The 22,708-nt window shown below is 45.9% G+C and overlaps 1 protein-coding gene across 1 annotated transcript in view; it reads left to right on the top strand.

Moving 5' to 3' along the window:
• The window catches only part of NBAS (neuroblastoma amplified sequence), a 1,239,997-nt gene that overhangs the window by 374,546 nt on the left and 842,743 nt on the right, over positions 1-22,708 (top strand). The window contains exons 24-25 of the mRNA XM_029595926.1: positions 2,281-2,466; positions 12,312-12,485. Coding sequence (XP_029451786.1) covers positions 2,281-2,466; positions 12,312-12,485 — 360 coding nt within the window. The remainder of the gene's footprint in view (positions 1-2,280; positions 2,467-12,311; positions 12,486-22,708) is intronic.

Here is a 22,708-nt window from a genome sequence, read left to right as displayed (position 1 = left end):
AGATGCACCAGTATCCATACAACCTCTTGTCAGTAGGTTTATGAGAGGTTTAACTCAACTTAAACCACCAATTCGACCACCAGTCACAGTTCACATTAAGACCTGAATTTGGTCTTAACAAGACTCATGCGTTCTCCTTTCGAACCCATGAATTCCTGTGATCTTAAATTTCTCACATGGAAGACTATCTTCCTCATAGCCATTACATCAGCTAGAAGAGTTAGTGAGTTACAAGCACTTCTCACGTACTCACCCTACACAAAGTTCTTACATGATAGAGTGGTTCTCCGTACACATCCAAACTTCCTTCCCAAGGTAGTTACAGAATTCCACTTGAACCAATCCATAGTTTTACCTACATTCTTTCCAAGTCCTCATTCTCACCAAGGAGAACGGGCCTTACATACCTTGGACTGTAAACGTGCACTAGCATTTTACTTAGACCGCACCGCAGTCCACAGGAAATCCACTCGGCTCTTTGTATCTTATGATCCAAACAAACCAGGTAAAGCAGTGGGTAAACAGACTCTATCCAACTGGTTAGCAGATTGCATACAGTTTTGCTATGAAAAAGCAGGCCTTCCTCTCCAAGGGCGAGTAAAAGCACATTCAGTAAGAGCAATGTCAACCTCAGTAGCACACTATCGTTCAGTGCCGATTCTTGACATATGTAAAGCAGCAACATGGAGTTCTCTTCACACCTTTGCAGCTCATTACTGTTTGGACAAGCAAGGATGACAAGATTCAGCCTATGGACAATCTGTCTTAAAGAACTTGTTTCCAGTTTAATCCCAACTCCTTCTACATCCAACCTGCTGTGATCTTCGGCTGACTCATTTTCAACAACAATACTTCACTGTTGCTTCACTACAAAATGACTCAGCCTCTAGCTTGCTAATCACCCATATGTGAGGACTAGCATCCTGCTTGTCCTGGGATAAAGCAAAATTGCTTACCTTGTAATAGGTGTTATCCCAGGACAGCAGGATGTAGTCCACACAGAAACCCATCTGCCACCCCGAGGAGTTGGGTATGTTACCTTTTATTATTTTATTTTTGCTAAAGCTTATTGCTACATACGAGACTGAAGAGAGACCCCTGTGGCAGAGAATATCATGGCATGCTGGGCATGCTCAGTGGGCTGAGTGCCAGTCTAAAGTTTCCCCGCAATAGGGCTCCGTCAGTGACGTCACCCATATGTGAGGACTACATCCTGCTGTCCTGGGATAACACCTATTACAAGGTAAGCAATTTTGCTTTATTATGACTATCCCTAGATCTAGATTCCTAGATATTCTTGCCATCACTCTGTATGTAAGCAAATTTGTTATGCTATGTTATATTGTTTTGCAAAAAATACTGATTCAAGGAAATATAATTTCAGTGCAACTTTATATTGAAAAAACGAATCTGAAAAAATCCAGTATATCCACAGGATCGTCAAGATACATAAAAAAAAAACTAATGGATTCTCTTAAATTGTAAAAGGTGCTCTCATAGGGGAGTATATCACAGCTCAGCTATCATGTGGAAAAAACACCCTGTCGATTATAGTCATTGCTCCATTTTGGCACTTAATGTTCTCTGTTTTTCAAATGTACTAAAATGTTTTCAGAACAGCATTTGAATAATTTTTACATTGTCATTGATTTCTCTATTTGTCAACTTTATATAGTTATCTTTACAGGATAAGCAATTCAGATGGCAAGAAAAGTATTTTAAATAGCAAGATAAGTGTCTTGAAAAGTTTTGAAAACTTTGGAAGACATTAAGTGTCAACATGGAGCAATAAGAGCACTTTTTTTTTTCGCATATAGTTGAGCTGTGATATATGCCCCTGAGTGCTCCTTTTATAGTTTAAGGGAATTCACGATTTTGGCAATCTTAAAAAAATTAATCTTGCACAAGTTCCCCTTTCTTCTTGTACAGCATGTTTTTCACTACCTTCATTTGATTCTTTGTGGCACATTAGGAAGACTAATGTTGAATACTTGGGCTTCGTCACATTATGAGATGGTATTTTATTTCGTTCATTTGCTTACTGATGTACAGCTATCTCCACTGCCATGGAACACCACGATAAGGGTAGAAATCTGATGAGGCTATCCATGCATGGCAGAGTATGAACAGGGAATGAATAGAATATGAATGTTGTCATTCAATACAGTGAGACCTGCATACTTGCTGCTCATCTTAGCAATGGTATTGTCTGTAGAATGGAGCAATCATGACATCAATCACTTATAATTTAGATTTTGACTGAATTGTTTTATTTTATAGGTGGATGGCGCTCTGTCTCTTGTCCGCCTTGGCAAAGAGAGGAACATTCATGGACTACAGGTTCTCTGTGATGACCTTGTTACTCTTGAGACCCTGGTATATGAGGCTGGATTTGATATAGTTTTGACGTTGAAAGACCTGCAGCAGCTACAGGATATTGAGAAACTAAGGCTGCTAATGAAAAATGTATGTCTTTATGTAGTTTTCATGTATATTATGTTTTTTTTCTCTAAAGCAAAAAAACAAACAAACAACAAAACCTTAATAGAGCCAACATAGGGCCTATGTGTTGTAGAAGATTTGGGAGAGTTTGCCTGAGTAATCTGAGCGTATACTGGAAAGGATATGGAAATGTTGGAACAGCTGCTATTTTGTTTTGATTCTTGTCTGACACCTGAAGAGGAGCATTTCATGAGGCCCTGCTTTATTTATTTTTTCCATCCAATTTTGCTGTATGTTGCAATATTTTCTTTTATTTTCAGTATTCTCTTTTTTCGTACATTATTGTTCCTAATTAGGAATTCCCCCTCTACTATTTCATTGTCATCCCACTGACTATGCCACATGGCATGCAGCGGGCCTTCACTGTGCTGAACCATATGGAAGTATGTCTGTGATCTACTTGATTTTACCTTCTTTGCTGGAGTTATCTTTTTTTTTAAAGATTTTTCTTTTTACTTGCTTAGTTTTTTTTTTTTTTTTTTCTTCAAGATGTCCACAATGCAGGTCAGCAACATTGAAATGTTTTTGGTTATTTTGTAAGCAGTTTATCACAGATTAGTCTCATGTGCTTGGGAGCAGGTTTGGGCCCTGCAGGAGAGGCATTTGGACTAACTCACTGATCTAGATAAATCCTGAAATCCAGGAACAGACCAAGGGAACTTTGCTGAGTTGTGTTACTGGTTAGGCCATGTCAAAACATCCCTCCTTTGCATTAATGCCATAACTCTAGTCTTGGGCTCAGATCTGTCATGTGGCCAGTCTTCAAGGCATAGGTGTTTTTGATGGTTCTAAGCACATAAAACATGGGCCAAAGCAAGGTATCTGTCAGGAGCTGAGTTAGCTACATTATCATAAAAGGATGAAAACTTGGCTCTCTCAGCAGGCATTTTCAGGCTAAACAGTTTATCTGTGGCACTTGAGGCTTGCTATTTACATTTATTTGAATGATGAGTTTTATTTGGTTTGTTAATTTTGAATTGCTTTTTATAAATTGTTCATTATATTGGGAAAAAGTGGAATTGGATTCAGGCAACCACCAACGCTGAGCCCTGACTTTTACTGTCTAGGGTACTGATACACAGACATTAAGAAAAAAGCACAGGACTGCTCCTATGGCCAAGTCTAAAAGCAAAGCAAGTTCAAGAAGGCTGCTCACCCCATAAAAAATTTGCTAGCAGTAATTTTGTGGGTGTGACAGCTGCTTGCTTTTGATTGTAAATATTAATACCCTTAATATAGGGCTCAGGGGTAACCAGCATAGAGCGGCAATACTATCCTTAACATAAGGCTTTGGGGTAACCTGCACGGAACGACAGTTACTATCCTAAGATTAAGATTAAATGTATTTATGTGCTGTCTATGCATACACGCTAGGTGGCTTACAATAGTCATACACAGTAATAGAATCAGACAGGGCAAAATATTTTAAAATTATATAATAAAATCAGTATTACTGAATAAAAAAAAAGATTGAGCAGAAGATTGTTGATTCCTCTCCTGAATATATGATTGAAACCAGAAATACCAAGCTCTTAAAGGCATTCTCACAGAAAGACATGGTCAACTATATCAAATGTAGTGGTGAGATCCAACATAATTAAGATAAAGCTGTGTCCCTTATGAAAACCTCTTCTAATGGTATCAGCAAGAGATAACACTATTTCAGTGCTCAAAAACTTCCTAAATCCACGTGGAAGAACAGGTGAGTTTCCATGCACAGCTACCTTGGAGCATGGGGAAATTCCACTACTATATTTGGAAACTCTGAGACATTAACAAGAAGTGACTTACTAATCTACTTTGGCATCTATTAGCCCACCACTGAAGGAGCAGTCAGCTGCCTGATAGATACCACAGCAGTTTGTAGCACATCTGGCATAAGAATATGATTCTCTTAAAGGGAAATTTTAAGACCCACACACGGGCATCCTTGTGCACATGGTTCCTGGCACGTGCACATGGATGCGCCAGTTTTATAACACGTGCTGACACGCCCATGTTATAAAATCCACTACCCACGCGCACATAGGCATCTGATTTTATATCTGCGCGCACATGTGCGTGTGAATTCCGACTTGTGCACATAAGGGAGGAACTTTTTCAAAATGTGTGCGATGACAGAGTAGGTCCTAATCCCCGTTCTCTCCCAGTTCACTACCCTATTTTTTTTTATTTATTACTTATCTGCAGTCTGGAGCAGCAGCAAGTTGTGCGGGTCCAACGTTCCCAACGCATGCGGCAAAGAGATGATACCTTAATGGTGCAGTCCTGGCCCACCTATGCCCTGCCCACTCCCCACCATGGCCCTGCTCCTTTTTCTGCAGTTCTGGCTTCTGCGCATAATGAGCCTGTGAAAATGCACGTGGCCCTGTCATGCTCGTATCTCCCGGTACAGGTGTGCGTAGACCTTTTAAAATTAGGCCTTTAGTGTTCCAACTTGCAAATTACTGAATCCTGTCAATTCATATTTTCTTACCTAAGGGATATAGGAAGGGGAATAATGAAAGCCTTTGCAATACATATAATTACATTTTAACAGCGGAAACTGACACTTTTATTACTCAACCTTTCCTTGGGTTAAATCAAGCCTACTTTTACCTGCAGATTAAAGGGGCAATCCAGGGTAGCAGAGAGAGGGTGGAGATTGGAACAATGCACGTAATTTTGATTATATAAAACTGTACCTGTTCTTAGGTTTGTAATCATCAATAAGTAACTGTAACCCATTTTTTGAATAGATAAGCAAATTGAGAAATTGGGGAATCTATTTATACTCCTAGGACAAGCAGAATGGTAGTCCTCACATATGGGTGACATCATCAGATGGAGCCCGGCACGGAAAACTTTTGTCAAAGTTTTTAGAACTTTGACTTGGCACACTGATCATGCCCAGCATGCCACTGTCCACTCAGAGTCCATCTTCAGTCTCTTTTTTTTTCTGCGACGTGTTTGACTCACAGTTGTGGAGCTCTGCTCTTTTCAAAGTATTTTTCTCAGTTATTGGCTTTTTTCTGGGCTGGGTCCCTCTTCTCCCGGTCAGTGTCCCAGGGGGGTGACGCGGTGAGTTTTACTTTGTGGTCATTACACGGTGTTGCTCCTTGGTGGACACCTGTCTTTGATCACTCGCCATCTTTATCATGGCGTCGTCCGATTTTTGCAGATGTCCCCAATGCCCGTGGACCATTTCCCTCACAGATCCAGATTTACATCCTCTGCCTGGGGGCATTGCACGACATCCTGGGGTGCCTTTCTTGTGATCAAATGACCCCCAAAGGCCATCGCGCCCGATTGGATAAGATGAAGCTTTTTGGGTTCAAAAAGTCTGATCCATCAACTTCGACATTGGGGGCGTCGACACCCAGAGGCCGCGGGGAACTTTTGGATATGCCATTGATGTTCATTTCTCCATCGAGACTCTTTTGGGAGAGAGGGTCAGGAGATAGACTGCTCTGGTGGTGTCATACTCTAAGATGTCGGAATCTTCTCCATCCACTTCGGCGCCAGGGAAAGACCTGGCTGAGCATAGAGGGAAGTCCTGAAAGCACCGGTCGCCGTCTGCGCATGGCACTGGACTCAGTTTGGCACCAAGCGACCCCTGTGGGGAGGAGGCATGAACTTCCATTGGACACGGGAGGCCTAGGCGTTCTCCACCAATGTTGGTGCTGGGCACCGAGCTCCCTCAGGGCTCCAAGGGAGTTCTGGTGATGCTTTCTCCACCTCTTCCTCAATCCATCTTATCCTTAGCGGGTTTAGAGGAGGAGCTGGATTGCAGGGTACAACTGGCTGTGCACTGAGTCCTGCAGGGCATCAAGCTGCTGGCTCTCCTGGCCCCCACACTGGTGTTGGATCCATTGATTTCTATGTTGGCGCCCCTGCAAGAGCATCTTGATGTCCTTCTGGGTATACTATCGACGCAGCTGGTGCCCGGGTGCCCGTCGATTCCCCAGCACCCACTGATGCCTTCTTCCGGAATGATTCCCATCATAGGTTCCTCCGAGGAGGAAGAGTCGATGCACCCGATGGCACCATCCGGACTGTTGGTCCCGAGACCGGCATTTCCCGATTCTGTTCCCGGGCTATCAGGCTCGATTTCCCTGGTGCCGTTGGTGACCTTGATACCAGCGGGGCCTTTGTTGCCCTCTGTGCCCAAGCCGATAGGCCTGGGCAGGGACCCTCCATGATGGTCCCCAGAGGACCTTAGTGAGGAGGATGCACCATATTCCCATTGGGGGGGGGGGGCGATATCTCTGAGTCTCCTACTAATGACTCAGGGGACCTTCCGTCAGATCAGTCTCCTCCCGACGAGAGACTTAGGTCCCCACCAGAGGACCTCACTTTTGTGGACTTTGTCCGGACAATGGCTGAGGCTATCCCATTCCAGCTCTTGACAGAGGAGGATGCCCGCCATAAGATGCTGGAAGTCCTCCAGTTTGTGGGTGCCCCAAAGGAAGTAGTGGCTGTTCCAGTGCATGATATATTTAAGGAGCTAATCCTTAGAATCTGGGAACACCCTGTTTCCATTCCTTTAGTTAATCGAAAGGCAGATGTAGTCTATTTGGTACAGCAAGCCTTGGGATTTGAGAGGCATAAGCTCCCACACCAGTCTATTGTGGTGGAGTCTGCCCTCAAGAAAGCCAAGGGTTCCCGCACCCACACTTCTGCTCCTCCGGGTTGGGCACATAGGGTGTTGGATGCCTTGGGCAGGAAGGTGTATCAGGGTGGTATGTTAATCACCCGTATTGCTTCCTATCAGCTGCATGTGACCCAGTATAACCAAAACTTGTGGAAACAGGTTCAAGAACTGTTTGAGCTCCTGCCCCAACAGCAGCATGATGCTTTTTTGGTGGTGGTTCAGCAATACCTAGAGTCTGGTAAACATGAGGTGAGATCCACCTATGGTGTGTTTGAGATGGCAGCTAGTGTGGCAGCAGTGGGCATTGGAGCTCACAGGATGGCCTGGCTCCGGGCATCAGATCTCCAGCCAGGTCCAGGAGAAACTCGCTGACCTGCTCTGTACTGGCGAGAATCTCTTTGGACATAAGTTCAGGGATGCATTAGCTCAGGTGAAGGATCATCATGAGACCCTCCAGCACCTTTCAGCCAGTACTTCTGACCCTCTGTCCTCAGTCAGGAAATTCTCGTGCCAAGGCTCTAGAAAGTCCTTCTATCGCCAGAGGAAATACTATCCTCCAGCCTTGTGGGCGCACATGCCCCATGTAAGTTCCGAAGGCCACTCTCAGCAGCAGTGGACCCCATAGCCTCGGACAGCTCCCCAGGAGAACTGCCTACAGGGTTTTGACTGGCGGTAAGGGAGCATAAGTCAAACCACCATACCCTCGACACCCTGCTCTCCAGTTGGGGGCAGGCTGCTTCTATTTGCGGACCACTCGGCCCTTGTTACTTCGGACCAGTGAGTTCTCTCGATCATTCACCAAGGGTTCTAGCTAAATTTCAGGGATGTTCCCGCGGACTCTCCCCCATTCCCTTCTTGAGGCCTGTCCTCGCATCATGATATACTCTTGACAGAGCTCTCCGCCCTTTTAATGGCTGGAGCAGTCGAACATGTTCCACCGCACCAATGGATTCTACTCTCGTTATTTCCTGGTACCAAAGTGAACAGGGGGCTGCACCCTATTCTGGACCTGTGAGCTTTGAACAAATTTCTTCAAAGAGAAAAGTTCAAGATGGTCTCTTTGTGCACTCTTATCCAACTCCTGCAAAGAGGAGATTGGCTTTGCTCCCTCATATGAAAAATGCCTTCTCCCCTAGCAAAATCTTCCTGAGTCACAGGAAGTTTCGGCAATTCATCATGGGTGTCAGGTATTTCCAATACAGAGTGTTACCTTCAGCCTTGTCTCGACCCCACAGGTTTTCACCAAATGTCTGGCAGTAGTGGGGGTGCACCTCCACCATCGGGGTTGCAAGTATTTCCTTTCATCTGCCAAAAAAGCAAACAGAATGTTAGGAATTATTAGGAAGGGAATGGTAAATAAAACAGAAAATGTCATAATGCCTCTGTATCGCTCCATGGTGAGACCGCACCTTGAATACTGTGTACAATTCTGGTCGCCGCATCTCAAGAAAGATGAGGTTGTGATGGAGAGGGTGCAGAGAGGGGCAACCAAGATGATAAGGGGGATGGAGTGGCTCCCCTATGAGGAGGGGCTGGGGAGGTTGGGGCTGTTCAGCTTGGAGTGGAGACAGCTTGGGGGGGGGGGGTGGGATATGATAGAGGTCTTTAGGATCATGAGAGTTCTTGAACGAGTAGATTTGAATCGGTTGCACGAGGTTAGCGGGTGGCACGTTTGAGACTAATTGGAGAAAGTTCTTTTTCACTCAACGCACAATAAAGCTCTGGAATTTGTTGCCAGAGGATGTGGTTGGTGCAGTTGGTGTGGCTGGGTTCGGAAGGGGTTTGGATGAGTTCTTGGAGGAAAGGTCCATTAATGGCTATTGATCGGGTTTAGTTGGGGAATGACCACTGCTATTAATTGCATCAGTAGCATGAGATATTCTTAGTGTTTGGGTAATTGCCAGGTTCTTGTGGCCTGGTTTGGCCTCTGTTGGAAACAGGATGCTGGGCTTGATGGACCCTTGGTCTGACCCAGCATGGCAATTTCTTATGTTCTTATGTTCTTACCTGGATGGCTGACTGGTCAAGGGTGCCACCCAGGAGAGGATGCTTCGCTCTCTGAACTTTACCATTCAGGTGCTGCAGTCTCTCAGGTTTGTCCTAAACTACCCGAAGGCCCATCTCAGCCCATCGCCTTGATTGACTTTCATTGGTGTCTGGCTGGACACGGTTGAAGCCAGAGCATTCCTGCCCCGCGATCAGGCACTTGCCCTGTCCTCTCTTGCATGCTGTCAAAGCTGGCAGGTGATGACCTCTTGCTTCATCTGTGGGCTCAGTTACACATGGGCATGGTGCAGTGGTCACAGTGGCATCAAGCCAGCCAGGTCCTCTATGTGAGCATCTGCATCATGCCACCTCTCCATGTCTCCTTGTCCTGGTGGGAAAGTCTTGCCATCTGGAGCAAGGGATTTCCTTTTGGGCTCCCCCAACACAGGTTTTACTTACCACGGATGCAGCCACCCTAGACTGGGGGGAGGAGGGTGTATGTGGACAGCCTGTATATGCAAGGGCTGTGATAAGCTCAGTGCCAGATCAACTTCCTGGAGCTGTGGGCGATCCAATATGCTCCTGTGGAGTTTTGGGATTGTTTGTCCAACAAAACCGTCCTGATTCAGACAGACAATCAGGTCGCAATGTGATAAATGAACAATCAGGGAGGCACTGGGTCATGCCTCCTGTATCAGGAGGCGGTACAGATCTAGTCCTGGGCGCAGTCCCAAGGTATCCTATGAACCATGTACCTAGCCAGGACAGAGAATGTGGTGGCGGACCGACTGAGTCGAGTGTTCCAGCTCCATGAATGGTCCCTGAATCCAGCAGTGGTGGATCACATCTTCCACCTGTGGGGGATCCTGGACGTGGACCTCTTTGCCTCCTCTTGCAACTGCAAAGTAAGTCAATTCTGTTCCCTGTTCAGGGGAGACAGAAAGCCAGCCTCGGATGCCTGTGCCTGCCATTGGGGCAAGAGCCTTCTGTATGTGTATACTGTGCTTCCGCTGGTGATGAAGACTCTTGAAGCTGCAGCAAGACGAGGGGACCATGATTATCATTGCTCCCTGTTGGCCGAGACAAGTCTGGTGCCCACTCCTGCAGGATCTCTCCATCAGAGAACCAATCAGTCTGGGGACCTTCTTCGACCTGATCACACAGGATCATGACAGGCTACTCCATCCCAACCTCAAGGCATTGTCTTTGATGGCCTGGATGTTGAAAGGCTAGTCCTGCGATCCCCTTGACCTCTCTGATGATGTGTCTTGGGTCCTGGAAGCTTCCAGAAAGTTTTCTACCAGGAAGTCGTACAGCCTGAAGTGGAAGAGGTTTTCCATCTGGTGTGTGAGGCTCATGGCTTGGATCCATTTGCCTTCTCCATTCCGAAGTTGCTGCTCTATTTGTGGCACCTTTGGTTGGCTGGTTTAAATACCAACTTGGTCAGAGCACACCTGAGTGCTATCAGTGCTTACCACCAGGGTGTTAGCGGTACGCCCGTCTCTGTCCAGCCTATAGTGGGGTGGTTTATGTGGGGTTTACGTCAGCTGAAACCTCCCCTGTGGCCTCCCATTGTGTCCTGGGACCTCAACATGGTGTTGGCTTGGCTTATGCGCGATCCTTTCGAGCGCATGCGCTCCTGCAGCCTGAAGTACCTGACCTGGAAGGTCCTCTTCCTGGTTGTGGTTACTTCGGTGCGCAGAGTCAGTGAAGTTTAGGCGGTGTTGACGTAACAAAATTTTAATGATAGGGTGATCCTGAGTTCCTGCCTAAGGTGGTGGCTGATTTTCATCTCAACTAGTTGATTATTCTGCCCACCTTTTTTCCTAGGCCTCATTTGCACCAGGGCGAATGGTGCACAGTTTGGATTGCAAGAGGTCATTAGCTTTCTGTCTCGAACGCACAGCAGACCATAGGCAGTCCAAGCAGCTGTTCATATATTTTGATAAGAATAGATTGTGGGCTGCAGTGGCCAAACAAACCTTGTCAAACTGGCTGGCAGATTGTATTACCTTCTACTATGTGCAGGCAGGCCTTCAGCTTGGAGGCCCTGTCAAGGATCCCTCCACAGGAGCCCACTTGCGAGTGATTCCCATAGCCGACATCTGCAAGGCTGCAATGTGGAGTTCCCTCCACACGTTTGCTGCCCACTACTGTTTGGGCAAGGATGGCCAACATGACAGTAGCTTCGGCCAATCTGTCATTCGGAATCTTTCAGCTGTAAACCCAACTCTCCCTGCCTAAGGCCCTTTGTTTGGGTTCAGGCTGTCTCCCTCTGTAACCAACAGCACCAGTGTTGTGCCCGTTGGCACCTGGTTTGGTGTCTGTTGGTCAGTGTTGTTGCCAGGATCAGCCTGTAACTTGGTATTCACCTATATGTGAGGACTACCATCCTGCTTGTCCTAGGAGAAAGCCGAGTTGCTTACCTGTAACAGGACAGCAGGATGTTAGTCCTCAGGAAACCTTCCTGCTATCCCGTGGAGTTGGGTTTCTCCTTCGTTTGTTATTTTATTTTTTCGTAATTCTATGTTACGAGACTGAAGAGGGACCTTGTTTGGACATGTGGATAGTGGCATGCCGGGCTCTATCTGATGATACCATCCATATGTGAGAACTAACATCCTGCTGTCCTAGGAGAACACCTGTTACAGGTAAGCAACTCTGCTTTCTTTTAAGTTTGTTGTCATTGTTGATATTTTATTGTATGTGTTAATTTTTGTACATCTCTTTGAGTGATTTTTAATTGGTAAAATGATCATTAAGTGCTATTAAAATATGAACAAAGATAAAGCAGGTGCATATCTCTGTTTTTTTTTAGGTATTAATAAAAGCTAAACTGCCTTCGTGGCAAGTCCTGTGAATTAAAATTGCACACTGGATTTGTAAACTGTAGGTAGTTTGATTATCTACCCCATCATTCTGTATTTTGGCATTTTACAACCTTAGGAGCTTTAAACTGGTGAATTTGAAATGCCTAGTTATCAGTTCCTCCTTAGGGATGCACTCTTATTAGATAAGAGGACTGATGTGTGATTGGAATGTCTAGTATACAGTAAAATCTACATACAGTATTTATTTTAATCAAATAAATTCACTGAATGAGTCTTAATTTTTTTTCTGTGCTTAGGCAAAGAATACTCAGATTGAGTGTACCCAGTCACTAATTTCTTTAATTCATTGTAATTGCTAGTCATCTAAGGAAAAATATGTGAAGAATGCCTACCAATGGATGGTTCCCTTCCTCCATCGTTGTGAGATACACATGCCTGGTCTTGCCAATGAGCTGCTGAAGGAATATTTAGTTACCTTGGCAAAAGAAGACCTTGATTTCCCTTTGAAGATATTTCAACACTCAAAGCCTGATGTAAGACCAAGTACTTAACTTTGCTTCATTTACTGGCTTACTAAAGATAATTTGTTTTCATACAGTACTGTGATTCATAGACAGGAAGTGTTGTGGCAGGTTAGTTGCCTGATTCATTTTGGAATATATTGTGGTGAAACTTTTATTCCCTCTTCTTTCTCCTGCCTTCTCATTCTTTTCATTTGTCTATTGATATATGCCTTTCCATACTATATGTAATATTTGTGTGTGTACACATGGGTATGTACTATTAATGTGCTATATGTTGTATATGTGATTATTTTTCTGTTATAATAAATTTACATTTTACTTTTGTTTCAGAATTAAAGAAAATTATTTTTCCTAATAGAATAGTTATTTATGCCCTGCTTAGATAATGGTATTTCAAACTCTGAATTAATGTGCTGCCAAACTACTTTCTAAAGTTTCTAGTTATTAATGCTAAATTAAATAATGGTACTCAGTATTCCATTATACTCTTTTATACCTTCTGCATTCGCTGTTTCAAAACATAAATAAGCATGAAACTTTATTACTGCTGGAAAGTAAGAGTTCAAATGACACTATTTCCTGATTCTATGTACATGCAGCTTCACACTGAGTTCAGGGCATGGGGTCACAGCTGCTTCCTGGTTTGCTGCCATAGGTTTCTGTCCTTCTTCCTTTTTCCATGTAATCCATTGATCTGTTATTAATGCAATAAACAATATAGATGTTGAATACCAAGAGGTAATGCTAAATGTTTTTCTCATGAGAATCCAATTTTAGAAATCCAATTTTAGAAACTGACCATACTTTTTGAGTGGTGTATGAAGCTATTAATCAGTCTTTGAGTTGCATTATAGATCTGGTATGAAAAAATTCTATTGATTCTTGCCTTAGGAAGGTATTATAATGTAACCCATTGTTGACATTTTGTCAAGCCTCTCTTTTGTAGTTTTCTGAGCTGTTCATTCTGGCACCACCTGAAAGAGCACTGATAATCATGCTGGCAGGTTTTCTATTTCTGTCTGTAATCACACACAAAAGGATTGAATTAGTATAAGTTTGAAACTTGTAAGCAGTAGCAGCAGTTATCAAGGCTTCGACTCTAGTTACTGGCCATTCATGTATCTGTGGCTTTTTAATCTGAAGATTTCTATCGGAGCAAGTTGTATCTATTGTTCCATTTTATCCTAAGGGTGCAGCATGTAAGCAGCAAACCTTTTAGAAATAAATCATGTCTGACAATACATTTATATATATACTTCATATCTCTATGTTCCAGAAGTTATATATGATACATCAGCATGGATAGAATTTGGACATAAGGAATATTTTACTTTTTCTACTCTAAAATGCTCAATGTTAAGTTCTATGAGGCAGGAGCATTAAGTGCTGCTAGCTTTTGCCTGCCGTTTGAAGCAAAAGATATAGTTTACTTTGAGTTAGTGCAGACAGACTGTGATCTTAGAATTTTACTTGGGCATTGCATTTGCTATACATCGGTGTCAGATCACAGGTTATGGTCAGATATGGACATTGTTTTAAGTTATTTTTCTACAAACTTGTAAAACAAGTGCTTTCTAAAATAAAGCTGAAAGATGTTTCACCTGTGTTCTGACTAATAATTGTCACATTTTCATTGAGTACGTATACTGGAAAATTGCAACCTCACCACCATCCCTAAAATACCTTTAGTTTTCTTGCTTTTTAAAAATTTCTGTGCTGCAGCCTTGTTTAGCACAAGTGGGGAAAGGGAGGGAGGATAAATGAGACATAAATGTATAAATGTAATTCATCTAACACCTCTGTGCAGGCTTCAAATTTTGATTTTCCTAGCGTGTAGTAGATGGACTCAGGACCAGTGGGGTATAGTGTACTCCTGATAGCAGTTGGAGACGAATTAGATTTCAATCTGACGTCAGCCCTAGTACATATACCCCTGCAGGAAGTGCAGCTCTTCAGTATTTTCCATCTCCCTAGCACTAAGGGACTCTATGCACGCTAGCACAGTGTTAGAGTAATTTAGCAAAGAAAACCAAAACAAGAAGAAATCTTACCTCTACAGATGAGCCCTGCTCTCCTCCGGTGACTCCCATTGGGTCCCTCCCCCAGTCGAGAATTCCCGAGGTGATTTCCGCATCCCTCGGAGGTAAGCCTCGGTCCAGCGGCCGACCCTTGGTGGGGACCTAGCCCCCAACATCGGGTGAAGCTGAGAGGCAGCAGATGCAACTTCGAGCGCGGCGGTGAAGGTATTTTCCCTCTCCTCCCACAGCCGGAGACCACCCGGAACGAGACCAGGAAGTGCCGAGACAAGGTAAGGTAGAAATCTATTTAAAAGTCTCCGGTCTCCGAAGCTCGAGGAGTCGCACAGGTCGCCAGCCGGGACCAGTGCCACCCGGTTGATCTGCCCTAGCAGGGCTAGACCCCGGTCAGATCCGAGGGTCCTCCCATGTGGAGACCCTCCGAGGTGGTCTCCATATTGTCAGCGTGCTCGCCGTCACCATTTTGATATGTTTGCCGCCCTTTCCGCCGTCCCGATCCGTGTGCACAAATACCTTGTGCGCACAACGTCGCGCGCCCAAGTACCGTGCACACAAGCGATGCGCATAGCCACGTGCTTACTGTGCCGGGCGCATAACTTCGATCTGTGCGCACACATCTCCTTGAGCGCGTACCAATTCTATGCGCACAACTTCGACGCACCGGAGCGCAAAACTGTATTTTACGCGCACAAGACATGGCACCACCGGAAAAGAAGCTCAAGGCTCAGGGCCTTTGCCCAGCATGCCACATTAGAGCTGCACAGCATGAGGAGGCCACGGCCCTGTGTATACAGTGCGAGGAGGCCCTGGGGGATCCAGCCCATGGCCATCCCCAGCCGGTACTGGGTTCCAGCTTCTCGAACAGTACGCTGGACCTAGCATCTCCCAGCGGCACCCTCCCTCAAACGGGGCTCCCCAGTGACACAGCGCCTCTTAATTTAGACCCAGCATCTATGTCCTGGGTGGAATTCTTCAAAGGCCTGTATAGCTTTGTCCACATGCAACCGGGATCTCCAGTAATATGGCCACAACCTCTGCCAGAGGACCTCAACATCCCGGGACCCTCTATGCCCAGAAAAGCGATTCCAACTCCCAGAAGCCCCACCTTACGGGACACGGACAACTCAGATGAGGAACCAGAACCCCTGGAGGAAGGGGAACTCCCTCTGGGGACAGAGCCACACCGAACCATGAGGCGCTTCTTCACCAAGGTCACACAAAGCTTGAAAGAGCTTGCTATCCTAGGCACAAGTGCCTCGGGGGAACCGCAGACAAATCCCCTGCTAGAAGGACTTCGTCAGACCTCCCGTCATTTCCCACTATTACTAGCCGTCCAACAACTAATTTACCTGGAATGGGATGCCCCGGAGACAGCGTTCAATGGGGGGCGTGCCCTGGCAGCCATGTACCCTCTGGACCCAGCTGCCAAAGATCTCATGGCATGTCCAAAATTGGATGCCATGGTCTGCGCGATCTTGAAGCGCACTACTATCCCAGTTGAGGGATGAGCAGCAGCACTCAAGGATGCTCAAGACAGATGTCTGGAATCCATCCTCAAACAGTCTTTTGATGTCGCCGCTATGTCTCTACAGATCACAGCCTGCTGTGCCGTGGTGACACGCGCCTGCTTATCACAGAACAGGAGCAACACTCCTGGGGAAGCCCTGCAACCAGCAGTATCTTCCTTATGGATGCTGCTTCTGATCTGGTGTGCACCGCAGTTAGAGGAGTGTCATCAGCCGTGGCAGCCAGAAGACAACTCTAGCTCCAAAGCTGGTCGGTCGATGCATCTTCCAAAACGAGACGCACAAAGATGCCCTTCGAGGGATCCCTCCTGTTCGGAAGTGAACTAGAGAAACTGCCGCGACTACTGGAGGACAGGAATAAGTAAACCCAGCGACCCTTCCCCCAAACTTCCAGGGACAGAGGATCACAGCACTTCAACCCATACAGAAGCACATATCAAGCGGCTCACCCCGCAGGCAGGAGCCAGTCCTTTCGGAACAAGCACAACAAAAGGGGAGCCAGCTCGGGTCCAGGCCCCAGCCGCACCCCACAATGAAAATAAGCGGACCCGTCCAAAGGAAGAAGCCATAGGGGGCAGACTTGCCCTATTCTACTAAAGATGGGTCGAGATAACTTCAGACAAGTGGGTCCTAGCCATCATTTGAGAGGGATATTACCTGGATTTCCACCACCTCCCTCCGGACAAGTTTGTGGAATTCTCCTGCCACGACCCTTCCAAGAGGATGGCAGTGGAAACTACACTGACCAGATTGCTAGCCTTAGAGGCTATAACACCGGTGCCCGCACAACAAATATTGGACATTATTCCATCTATTTCATCGTTCCCAAGAAAGAATGAATGTTCAGGCCCTTCGTTGACCTCAAGTTGCTCAATCACCACCTGAAAATTCATCGCTTCTGCATGGAAACCCTACGCTAAGTAATAAGGGTGATACAACCGGGAGAGTTCCTTACATCCCTGGATCTGTCGGAAGCCTACCTACACATTCCGATCCATCAAGAGCATCAGCATTTTCTACGCTTCACAATCCTGGACTGTCACTACCAGTTCCGGGCACTACCATTCGGGTTAGCCACAGCACCCCGGACGTTCACCAAGATCATGGTGGTAGTGGCAGCAACACTGAAGAAGGAAGGAATCCTCGTACACCCTTATCTAGACAATTGGCTGTTCAGAGCGAAATCCCCAGAGGGAAGCCACCAGGTGACCAACAGAGTCAAAACTCTACTGGAGAGCCTTGGGTGAGTGGTCAACGCAAACAAGAGCTGTCTGCAGCCCTCCCAATCTCTAGAATACTTCAGAGTCTGGTTCTACACCAAACAAGACAAGGTCATCCTGACACTGACAAGGAGATCAAAACTGATGATTCGGTTGCGAACGCTGTTGAGCAAGCTTTGCCCCACGGCATGGGACTACTACCAAGTCCTCGGCCTCATGGCATCCATACTGGAAGTAGTGCCATGGGCAAGAGCTCACAGGAAACCCCTACAGCACTCACTACTATCACGATGGAATCCGCTGTCCCAGAACTACACCTTATGTCTTCAGCTCCTGGACAAAGTTCGGACCCAACTACGATGGTGGCTACAAGAAGGCCATCTGAGCCAGGGAGTGAGACTATCCTCACTAACCTGGATCTTCCTTACCATGGACGCCAGCCTAAGAGGATGGGGAGCACACTGCCAGGAGCTAACCGCCCAGGGGCAATGGAACAAAGAAGAGTCGGGATGGAACATCAATCGCCTAGAAGCCCGGGCAATCAGACTAGCCTGCCTACGGTTCGGTCACAGACTCTGAGACAAATCAGAGGAATGTTGGACAATGCCACAACAGTGGCCTACATCAACCTTCAGGGAGGAACCAGAAGCCAACAGGTGTCTCTGGAAATAGACCCCCTAATGTCATGGGCAGAAGCGAACCTTCAAGAGATCTCAGCCATCCACATCGCGGGGAAAGACAATGTTGCTGCGGATTATCTCATCAGAGAAAGTCTAGACCCAGGAGAATGGAGGCTGTCGACCACAGCATTCCAATTGATAGTAAACTATTGGGGAACACCAACCATGGACCTCCTGGCAAACCGGTCCAACGCCCAAGTGCCCAGCTTCTTCAGCCACAGGCGGGAACCCCAGTCCCAGGGAATCAATACCCTGGTACAGACCTGGCCACAGTAAACTCTATTATACACCTTCCCACCGTGGCCCCTATTGGGCGCAATCATCCACAAGATAGAACTCCACAGGGGACCAGTACTTCTAGTGGCCCTGGACTGGCCAAGAAGACTGTGGAACACAGATATGCGAAGGCTGCTGACAGGGAGCCCGCTCCCGCTACCTCCACACAGAGACCTGCTCCAACAAGGACCAATCCTCCACGAGGATCCAGGTCGATTCTCTCTTATAGTCTGGCCATTGAGAGGACTCGCCTGAGGAAGACTGGATACTCGGGGGCAGTAATTGACACCCTGGTCCGAGCACGCAAGTTCTCCACATCCCTAGCATACATAAGGATTTGGAGAGTATTCAAATCCTGGTGTGAGGACCACGACATCGTTCCACGCTCAGTCAAAATTCCTGTGATTTTGGAATTCCTGCAGAACGGACTACAGAAGGGATTGTCTCTCAACTCCATCAAGGTACAGGTGGCCGCAGTGTCATGCTACAGAACCAAGAGCGAGAGCGGCTGCATAGCCTCTCACCCAGATGTCTCCCGCTTTCTGAAAGGAGGCATCGGCCACCCCTAAAGTGGCCAGTGCCTCTTTGGAACCTCAACCTGGTCCTAGACTTCTTAGCAGGAGCCTCCTTCAGACCTCTTCGCGTTCCACTCTGACACTTAACATTGAAGACAGCCTTCCTGGTGGCAGCCTGTTTGGCCCGTCGTATCTCCGAGCTACAAGCACTGTCCTGCCGGGAGCCATTCCTCAGACTCACCCCGGGAACCATCCAGACACACAGTCCCGTCCTTCCTCCCCAAAGTGGTTTCTCACTTCCATCTCAACCAAACCATCTCGCTACCATCGCCAGATGAGCATAAGAATTCGGAAGAGTCTCGCAGTCTACGGCACCTCAACGTCGGCAGACTCCTAGTCCGATACCTGGAAAGGTCGGAATCCGTACACAGCGAGAAGTAGCAAGGGGAAGCGGCCTCGCGAGCAACCATAGCCCGCTGGATCAAAGAAGTCATCAAGGCGGCCCTCGTAGAAGCAGGCAAGCCACCGCCTTTACAAGTCGAGGCCCATTCCACTAGAGCCCAGGCAGTGTCCTGGGCGGAAACCAAGATGCTGTCACCCACCAAGATCTGTTGGGTGGCGACATGGTCTTCCATCCACACCTTCAGGTTTTACCGCCTGGATGTTCAGGCTTGAGAGGACACAGCATTTGCAAGGTGTTATGGTTGTGGACCCTTGGGCCGGCTGAGACTGCAGATGTTGCACTGTGGGGACCCACAGTGAGTTTCACAGCCGGGAGGCGGCGCTGACAAGAGACTCCGGAGAAGACTTCACCACTGGAAGTCTGAGGTCCCCCCAGGAGGGAGCCCGTAGGGAGCCGGACATCTTGGACTTAGGTGGGAACCTCTGCGACCAAGGATCCAGGAAGCGGTCGAAGAGATGGTCGATGAGGATGGTAGGGCCCAGGAGGCTGGAAGAGTCTTCACCCTCGGAAGCTGGCACCCTCCCCCCCCGGGAGGAGTCCGTGAGAGCCCGAGCCGCTGGGACTTAGGAGAATCACCTGGGCCAGCAAGAACAGATACCTGAAGAGGAGTAGGGACCAGAAGTCTGAGTCCAGGAACAAAGCAGGGTCAGAAGCCAGAGGTCCGAAGTCAAAGCCAGGGGCGGAAGCTGTAAACAGAGTCGTGGATGGAGCCGGATCAGAAACCAGAAGCCAGAAGTCCAAACCAAAACCAGGAGCGGGCACGAAGACAAAGTCAATGGACAAAGCCGGGTCGGAAGCCAGAAGTAGAAGAGACAATCCAAGATCCAACGCAGCAACTAGCAACTCTGGGGACTGAGTGAACCTCGTTGCAAGGCAAGGCATGTCAGTGACTGCCGGGTTTAAATAACCCAGTAGCGTCTGACGTCAGTGGGAGGCTGTCCCTGAGTTTCCCGAGCTGGCCCCTTTAAGACTGAAGCCCTGGCGCGTGCCTAGGGGGCGGGGCCAGCCATGGATCGTCGACGGTGTCTCCCTCGCAGGGAGAGCGCCACGGTAGGCCGCGTTTCGGGCCTTTGGGGCCGAAGTGGAGGGACTCCCGCGGCCGGCCCGGGCCGGGAGGTGAGTGGAGGTCCTGGGGCACGGCTCGGGACCATAACACAAGGGCAGTACTAAGTGGGCCACCCACCTGGTTCGGGAGTAGTTTTTATACATCCCATTGGTCCTGAGTCCATCTGCTACATGCTAGGAAATGTAGAAATTACTTACCTGATAATTTTGTTTTCCTTAGTGTAGACAGATGGACTCAGCATCCCACCCACTGCTGCCGTTATTCATGGAATTCTCGAGTGACATCCCTGCGAGCGAGTGATTCACGGGTAAGCCATGCTTTCCTCCAACTAGGACACCCAGCCTACCGGGTGTCGAGTTTTCTTGGTTGAGGGCATTGGCGGTCTCCAGCTATAACCAATTCAACCAGTTCAAATTAATCAAGTTAACCAAGTTATAGAGTTAATCAAGTTATTCAAATTATTCAGTCACACATATATCCACAATTGCTTTTCGAGGAGAATACTGAAGAGCTGCACTTCCTGCAGGGGTATATGTACTAGGGCTGACGACAGATTGAAATCTGATCCGCTCCAACTGCTATCAGGAGTGCACTATACCCATTGGTCCTGAGTCCATCTCTCTACACTATCAGGTAAGTAATTTCTCCATTATTTTAAACATTTTAGTTATTTATATTGTGCTATTACATCTGTATAGCATTGTAAAAAAATACCAAGAAGCTAATTTTCAAATAGTTTAGGATCCTAACTTTGGAGTTAAGCTCCTATATTGTCCCTTTTGAAAATTTACTCGAGCAGAGTCCTTAAATTTAGGGTCTTTGTTTCACTAGCCTCTTTAATTTAGCGATCTAAAAAGTGAATTACAACAGGGGCAGCGGTAGGGTGAGAAGATAACGTTAGGAGTTTAGCACTGATTTTCAGAACTAGGCACCTAATTTAGGAGACTAAATCTAGGAAAATGAAATAGAGATCCAAATTTATGACTCTAAATGTATATACATTTTCAGCTGAAAACTTAGCATATTAAGTTCAGCTGAAAATAGGTTCCTAATTTAGGATCTAAAATTAGGAGCTCAGCTTTTTTTTTTTTTTTTTTTTTTTTAATATTGGCCTTCAAGTGCATAAAATGGCATTAACAACAGAGCAGTGCTGCCTTAGTTTGTTTATATCTGATTGTTTAAATTTGTTTTAGAATAAACCATATATACAGTATATAACTTTAAGCTCTGATGTCATGCGTACCAAGTTAAACTGGTGGGTTATGTGACTGTTGAATACATCATAGAAAGCTTTCCTGAGGTTTTTGGAAAAGCCCGTAAAAATTCCTTCTAGAAATGTGAGGTCATCCATGCTGCATTGGCTTCCAAGTTATGTTTCATTTTGTTTGCCATCAAGCCAGATGTTTTTTCTTTCAGCTCTTCACTGTATTCTTCAATGTTTGATGAATCTCTTCCATCTTTTTTTTTTTGTTTTTGCACATTCATGATTTTTCTCTTTTCTTCTTCTAGCTGTATAGTTTTCATAGTGAAGACAATGAGAATCGGACGATCAAAAGAAGCCCTTTATTACAATGCCCGACTCTGGCCGAGTTTCGCTCATAGAGCTGCCTCAGGGGCAACTAGAAATAAATAAATAAATATATAAACATAAAAATTTGAAATAACACAATTAAATGATTAAAAACAATGAAATTATAAAATACATGTATAGGTGTACAAACTCAAGACTTACAATTAAATCAAACATATAAATGTGTTTAGACATCAAAAATGGTGTATAAAACTGTTATTAAAAACACAATAAACGAACAGCATACATAAAAATGTGAAATGTGAATCAAATGATGCTGGAGAGGCTGGCTTTATGTAGATATAGTTTGTAAACAGAAATTGCCATGGAGTCAGTGTTTGTAGTTAAATAACAAAAACCCACACCAAAAACATTAACTATTTGAGTAATGCTTACTTCAATTGGCAGGACTTAAAATATGCCTGCAGGGCTGCTGTCACGGTATCCCAGTATCATGCAAGGACATAAATTTGTGCCTAAATAGAAATCAACAATGAATGAACTGCATTACAAAACAGATGAATCAAAAAATGAATCAAAAAACAAATGACAAAAAAAATATTGAAAAATGAAAATTCAATGAAATGTCATAAGACAACGGCTACCTACAGAGATTGGTATTGTCCTGTTCTGTCAAGAGATATTAGTGATGAGAACTCCAGTCTATTTCATCAACTCGATTGACGCTATATCGCTAAAAAAATACAAGTAGAGGATTAATTGACTGTAAAAAACTATGTCAACCAATGGATTGTCAGAATAAAATTCCTAAAAAACGATGGATGAACACAAAACACTCTTGAATGTCTAGTGTACAGACTAAAAAACATGGGTGTCTATCCTATCCAAGTGACCTCGGGATACGAATCAGACGCCTATA

Source organism: Rhinatrema bivittatum, chromosome 3 (assembly GCF_901001135.1).
Source record: "Rhinatrema bivittatum chromosome 3, aRhiBiv1.1, whole genome shotgun sequence".
NCBI classification, from domain to species: domain Eukaryota; kingdom Metazoa; phylum Chordata; class Amphibia; order Gymnophiona; family Rhinatrematidae; genus Rhinatrema; species Rhinatrema bivittatum.
This window is presented reverse-complemented; position numbering and strand designations above follow the sequence as displayed.